The following is a 6,804-nucleotide window of genomic DNA, read 5'->3' as shown; positions in this document are numbered from 1 at the left end:
TTAGTAACATGAAGACATTTCAGGACTATTTTAACTTTTTAACTATTATGTGATATGCGGCTATCTTTGAAATCTCGTCAATTCAGTAAATAACTGTCATGGCAGCAAATTCATGCCTAATTAGAATTTAAAAAAAACTAGTTCATCAATTGGAATTGACCATCAAAACTTTTTATACCGTTGATGCCAAATGTTCATTACAAAAAAAAAATATAATAGGTAAAAGATATTGAAATATTAAACGTCCAATGTCATTTTTAAAAGCTCTCTGTAATGTTCAGTATGGTCGTATAATATATATTTTTAGGTCAGACCTGTTCAGTTCATTGTTGATAATGTCAATAACGTTTGTATATTTTTTCTTAATATATCCATTTCAATTTATAAATACAGTTTTATTCATTTAAATAATATATTTGAGTATTTGAGTATTTGGTTTTGGAGTGAAACAGAACGCTTTCCCGCCGTTTCAAATATGGTCGTACGGGTTGTCGCCCTTTGATCAGCGCAAATATCTATGGAAGCCCTATAGGACCTTGAACACTTTAATATGTATTTGTATTAGCGCCATTCCAGTTGTGACACGTGATTCTCTACGGAGTACGTATGACCTTTTATGTATATGTTTATATATTACATATTTTAAAACAACAATGCGAACTGTATCACACCAGAGGCGGGCAACGGACCCGACTCTGAAGATTATTAGTGCAGGGGTCGATGTTTGGTCCAGGTTGATATGAATGAAATGCTTTACTCTGGTTAACATGTTTTTAAGATATAGGCTAACGTTTGCCAAACGCCAGACATTTGGTTTTCTAACGTCGGCGGACTGCAAGACCTTAAAGATCAGTCATAACTTCCAAAACACCAGTCAAAAGATTTCAGTCAATATGGCCTTACCGGTCTTCAATGAAAAGCCAGTTTTATATCAACTCGATTTGTTTGCCTTGAGATTTGTACATGTTCGAGTTTTTGGCAGCGGCTAAAACAAAATTGATTTTAATTTGAGTAAACATCTATCTAAGATAACGTTAAGGCGAAAACTCAAACGGATATGCAGCACTAGTATCAATTCATTCAAGAGTCTTTTGGAAATAATTTTTATTAACCTAGGTCGCGAGATGCCATTGTGTGGATCAAACGACAATGTGGGGTTTCCGGGAAATGCACGGGAAACGATCGTACGTCTGCACGACAGCGGAACGGACAACATCGCCTACGACACGAACTATCAAAGACCATCGGCGGCACGGCTGAAGACGTATGTCAAACATGTAAGATTTTGTTTTGTTTGACTTGTGTTATCATCATCATCATCATCATCATCATCATCATCATCATCATCATCATCATCATCACCATCATCATCATCATCATCATCACCATCAGCAGCAGCAGCAGCGCAGCAGCAACAGCATCATCATCATCAGCAGCAGCAGCAGCAGCAGCAGCAGCAGCAGCATTATCATTATCATCATCATCAGAAGCAGCAGCATTAGCAGCAGCTGTAGCTGCATCATCATCATCAGCAGCAGCAGCAGCAGCAGCAGCAGCAGAATCATCATCATCATTATCATCATCATTAATCATCTGCGACGTCATCGTCATGTCATCATTATCATCAACACTGAGAACGACAGCGTCGGCGAAGATAATCATGATAATATTGAATCTATGCTTGATGGTTGTTGAGTCCAATCAAGGTTACGATGATTCTGTTAATGATGTCTATTAAGCGAAAAGTTCCATTGCACGATTCCGAATTATCAAACGAATTTAGGGTAGTCACTACCAACACTCTTCGCTTCAAAAACACTACGTAACATCACGGAACACCGCCTGTATATCTACATAGCAAGTAACAATTGACCATTAAGCTATTGGGAGTTCAACATCTGTGCATAGTTCAATTGCTCATGGCTATCTAAAGATAAAACTTGTCCATGTATGAACATGTATACAAATATATAAAGCCCAAAACTGCTAAGGATCACCAGCAATTATTGTAGGTAGACAAATCAATTACAGTTAAACTGCGATAACTCGAGGAGGCCAGAGCTCGACCGTAAACCTCGAGCTATCAGGTGTTTCGAGCTACCCAGAGTTTTCATTTTTGTGCGTCATGAAATGCCTTATTTTTAAAGTTTGAAGTCGTCTTACTCTAAAAGTATTAACCCATATTTGTATTCCTTTCAAAATTCGTAACTTTTGTTTCATCTGTCATCATTAAAAAGCAAATTATTACATAACATATTTTTATTTGTCAACAAATAACTACATGGAAGTTTGTCACGTGTCTGCCATTTACACTGGCACCGTTTTTGAATTGCGTTGTGGAAATCGCTTGTATGTTCAAAGGCTGTCGTAAACTAAATATGTAGTTTAAAGGAAGAAAACAATGCTAATCAAAATATTTGACACAACATAACGATTTTTTTTTGAAAACAAAAATACACCATTCATTTTATCATTTACCATAAAGATCTTTAAAAGAACAATAAACAAATATCACACGAGTTCTGGATCAAGGTTTTGTTTACTAAATACAAATACGAAATTCAGCCATATATTAGTATAAATAACCTATTATATAAAAGCTCTTATAAATCAAGGATGATATGTTGGTAGTATATCAGTGTGACCTTTAGCAAATTTTGAGCAGTGTAATTTATATGACATATGCGCAATGGAATACGACGATTCATTAGAGACAGCTAGTGTCCAAGCAAAATGTTGCTACCGAGATTTCTATTTTACCTTACAAACGTTACTGCAGTGAGTCTGGATATATATTTTCTCATTATTTGTTTCTTTTAAAAAGATAAATTTATTTGGGATACTCCTCAGAATATTTAGTGTAAATATTTTTTATTTTCAAGAGAATATTCTAATGCAATATTATACACAAAACTTAATTAATAGAAAGGATTTGGCTGGAAGTAGATACACATCTCATGAGAGCAGAAGAATATTTGCATTAAGATAATGTCAAAACATAAATCATGTTCATCATAAAGAAGTTCAACAACTCGATATTTCTAATGAGGATCAGTCGGTCGTCGCTTAGTTGAACACTGTATTCGGCACGTTATCCGTAGTGCTGTCACTGGATATTTGTGACTTTTCATCGACTGGACTGGCTTTGTCTGTCGACATACTTTCTGCAAACTGTAAACTGTACGAAGAACTCTACTGGAAGCATTCCCACGAAAGTCCGTCAATATTTCTGATATAACATTTTTGGTTAACATTGCTTCTCCCTACAGATCAACTTTGGAGCGGCGGGACCTCGCCTGACCACGCACGTGCTAGATACAGCACGTGGTACTCCTGCTGGTGGCGTACCTGTGATTCTGTCCCTTCGAAACTCTAAAGGCGTTTTTGAGGAACTTGAACAAGGGTAAGTTTGGGATTCTGTTTTCATTCGTTTTAAATTCTCATAAAATATTTATGTTTACTTTGTTCATGCTTAGGAGTGTTTTTTAATAATAAAAAAAAATCAGTTTACCGTCCATTTTTGCCTAACAGTCCAAGACAAGTTACGTGTTTCAGAACTAGCGCACTCAGTAGAAATGAAGTTTGTCCGATTTTGCTCAAACTTGCTTTTAAAAATAAAATAAAGTAAACTACACACATAGTTACGTATGTCTTCACAGACGTACGGACAACGACGGTCGGTGCGAGTTTCTCAAGGGGGGTAACCTACAACCGGAAGTGTACAGGTTCTACTTTGATACAGACCTTTACTTCCGGAAGCAAAATGCCACCGGTTTCTTCCCTTATGTTGAGGTAAGATTTGGGTCTAGCCGTGCACAGCTGCGGCCTTTCTAACAAAAGTGGAAAACCCTCTTCGTAAATAATGTTAGAATTAATCTTTCGGGGATTTAAAAAACGACAACCCATTGTCGACGTATTAATGGAATTCTCGTACATCATTTTCATAGCGCAAAAAAAACGTTTTAATTTTAACACATCTGCTGTTTGCTGAGTGAAAGCTTTAAAATCAAAGTACTGTTAGTGGTAAAAGGCAGGTGGCAGATCCTTCTTTAACAACGAAAAGTCTATTGTACAAAATGGGCCGATTGTTTAGCCAGTTGTTATTGCCATTTTTTTACATCAAAACCTTGACTGCGCCTGAAAGTTGGATGCATATGTAATCCGCATTATCTTTAACTAGATTTTCATCTCTATTTGTTTTGTTTACATATATGAGCACACCATCAAATATTTCACCTTTAAAGGAATGACGTCACCATTACGTCATATGTACTTCCGTTGTGTGGAAAATTCTTAATAAAAAATGTTCTTATGATTGATAGACATGTTTTCACATGCTCAATACACTGTAAATCAAAGCTATCATTATTCCTGAAACTTTTATACCTTAAGTATCTATTCCTGCTTGATTTATCATTTAGAGTAGAGATTAAAGCATAAACCGCTGCCCTATAGCTGAAAGGTCATTTTGGAAGATCTGTCATGGCGGACGGTGCAATTTTTAGAGTTTGTTTTTCAAGTGGAGTGATTTTTCTTAGGAATAACTTGACCCCCCCCCTTTTTATTGGCTTAAAAGGTAATTTAGAGCTTGTACTTTAAGACTATATGTGGTTATCATAGCCTGCATTCGCTCGAAATGCCTTTAAATGTTGTCTAAAAATTATAATTTTACATTGAATTATATAGGGAATAACAATGGTGGTGTGTTACCTAAAACTACCCACGATGCTGTTTGAACGCCGCATAATAGCTTCGCCGCATAAACGAAATCGACCACGTTTATGCGGTGATTTTCAACGCATAAACAGGACTTTCTTATGTGGCAAAAAGGCACAATTTCGCCGCATAAAAACAATTAAAAACATACTAGTACAATAGTGATTGATACAGTTTCATCAAGATCGGAGTTTTTTTTGTGTCCACTTAACCAATCTTTGAACTAGACTTTTAGAGACGTAAATTCTGACAAAGATTTAGTAAGATCTGTTTAAATGTGAACCAAACTAATTAATATTCTGCGAAAACGTTTGAAATGACGCTTGGTCCGACTAAAGGCGGGAATATATGTTACGACAACGCACAACACCGTCATTTGGGACAATCAGAAAATCGTCGTATGACGTAACATATATATCGCCTTTTTGTCAGACTGACGGGTATGTACCCTTGACAATGCGCACTTTCAACGTCATTTCAAACGTGTTTTTTTTAAAGTCAATTGTTAACGACGGACAAACAACAGAAATTAAACAATCCTCACAGCTCCACATGTGCTCTTTGTGCTCAGATGAGCTAAGAACTATTTCCTTGTCAAGAACCACTGGTAATTGTGCGATTGTGAAATTTATTCACGTCTAGGTCATCAGCGTATATCTCTGGTTGCCAGGGCAACGAAAGGAAAACTTTTGAAGATTAGATTGTTTCCAAAAAAATCAACACAACATTAGTTTTGGGCACTTGAACAAGAGGACTCAGATAACTGATATAGGGTCATCATGGACGCATTTCTTTCATTGATTGTGCTTTTATGCACTAGTCATTTGTAACCAAGAATAGGTAGAACACTCCAAGGGGAGTAATAATTTATTTTCAACTTTCAATTTTGGCTCAACTTTAAAATTATACCTTTAATTTGACCAATTGGCCTACCTTCTTTTCCCGTATTTTTAAAAAAAATGAGAGTAATATGCTACGCCCTAATCTTAATCATCATCATAACCAACAACATCATCACAACCACCATCATCATCATCACCACAATCACAACCACCACCACCATCATCATCCCCACAACCATCCTCATCATCATCCTCATCATCATGATCATCAACGTCATCAACATCGTTTTTGTTGAAATATATTTAGCTTAATAATAAATTATTAAAATAATCCTCTTTATGTGGCAAAAAGGCACAGTTGCGCCCCATATAAGCAATTTCTGCTTTATGCGTTGAGCGTCACCGCATAAACGAGGTCGTCCTGTTTATGCGTTGAAACTCACCGCATAAGCGAAAAAAAAAAACACGTTCATGCGGCGATGCTGCTATGCGGCGTTGCAATGCTGTAAACAACGTTGTTAACTTAACAAAGTTCTGATCAATCGACCCAATTACTAGAATGTCGATATGTTCGTTTATTGAACATTTCTGTTTTTAAATTACGATTAAGATGATTATTGACTCGTACTTTTTGCACTTGCAGGTCGTGTTCCGCGTGAAAGCGGGCCAAGACAACCACTACCACGTGCCGCTGTTGCTGTCTCCACACGGCTACACCACATATCATGGCAGCTGACAGTCCATCCGTCCACCAACAATAAGATAGTTAGTTTATATTAGTACGTCCGGGAATAACACTTAGTGTGGTTTATTATGTATAAACCAAGACATTCGGATGTGTTTTGACTTTTTAGACCACGAATAAAGTGTTGCCAGATAGTGTCTGAATGTATGCATGTCAAGGTCATAAAACAATTCGTCGAAATATATGTCAGGCTATGCTGTTAATTAAATCCCTTGAATTGTTTTTTTTCCTGAATGGTAATATATTCAGTTGTGAAAGTAGTAAAATTATACATGATAAACTCAATAATTATTTGGAAAATTTTCCTTAGATGTAATTTATTCCATTGTGAAAGTAGTAAAATTATACATGATAAACTCAATAATTATTTGGAAAATGTTCCTTAGATGTAATTTATTCCATTGTGAAAGTAGCAAAATTATATATGATAAACTCAATAATTATTTGGAAAATGTTCCTTAGATGGAATTTATTCCATTGTGAAAGTAACAAAATTATACA

At 36.1% G+C, this 6,804-nt stretch overlaps 1 protein-coding gene across 1 annotated transcript; it reads left to right on the top strand.

The window, feature by feature from the left end:
• The first annotated feature begins 1,124 nt into the window (after positions 1-1,124).
• Positions 1,125-6,767, top strand: LOC128225890 (5-hydroxyisourate hydrolase-like). The gene is made up of 4 exons (XM_052935789.1): positions 1,125-1,277; positions 3,270-3,403; positions 3,660-3,792; positions 6,202-6,767. The coding sequence occupies exons 1-4, from the start codon at positions 1,125-1,127 to the stop codon at positions 6,292-6,294; spliced, it is 513 nt and encodes a 170-aa protein (XP_052791749.1). The 3' UTR covers positions 6,295-6,767.
• Positions 6,768-6,804: the final 37 nt, after the last annotated feature.

This window comes from Mya arenaria, chromosome 3 (assembly GCF_026914265.1).
Source record: "Mya arenaria isolate MELC-2E11 chromosome 3, ASM2691426v1".
Lineage (NCBI taxonomy): Eukaryota > Metazoa > Mollusca > Bivalvia > Myida > Myidae > Mya > Mya arenaria.
The sequence above is the reverse complement of the archived record's forward strand: the minus strand, read 5'-3'. Positions and strand labels throughout refer to the sequence as shown.

Excerpts from the sequence above, each read along its gene's own strand:
- LOC128225890 (XM_052935789.1), top strand. The coding sequence starts at position 1,125 with ATGCCATTGTGTGGATCAAACGACAATGTGGGGTTTCCGGGAAATGCA. Across the intron at positions 3,404-3,659 it reads TTTGAGGAACTTGAACAAGG|ACGTACGGACAACGACGGTC; the intron begins GTAAGTTTGGGA and ends ATGTCTTCACAG. Across the intron at positions 3,793-6,201 it reads GTTTCTTCCCTTATGTTGAG|GTCGTGTTCCGCGTGAAAGC; the intron begins GTAAGATTTGGG and ends TTGCACTTGCAG.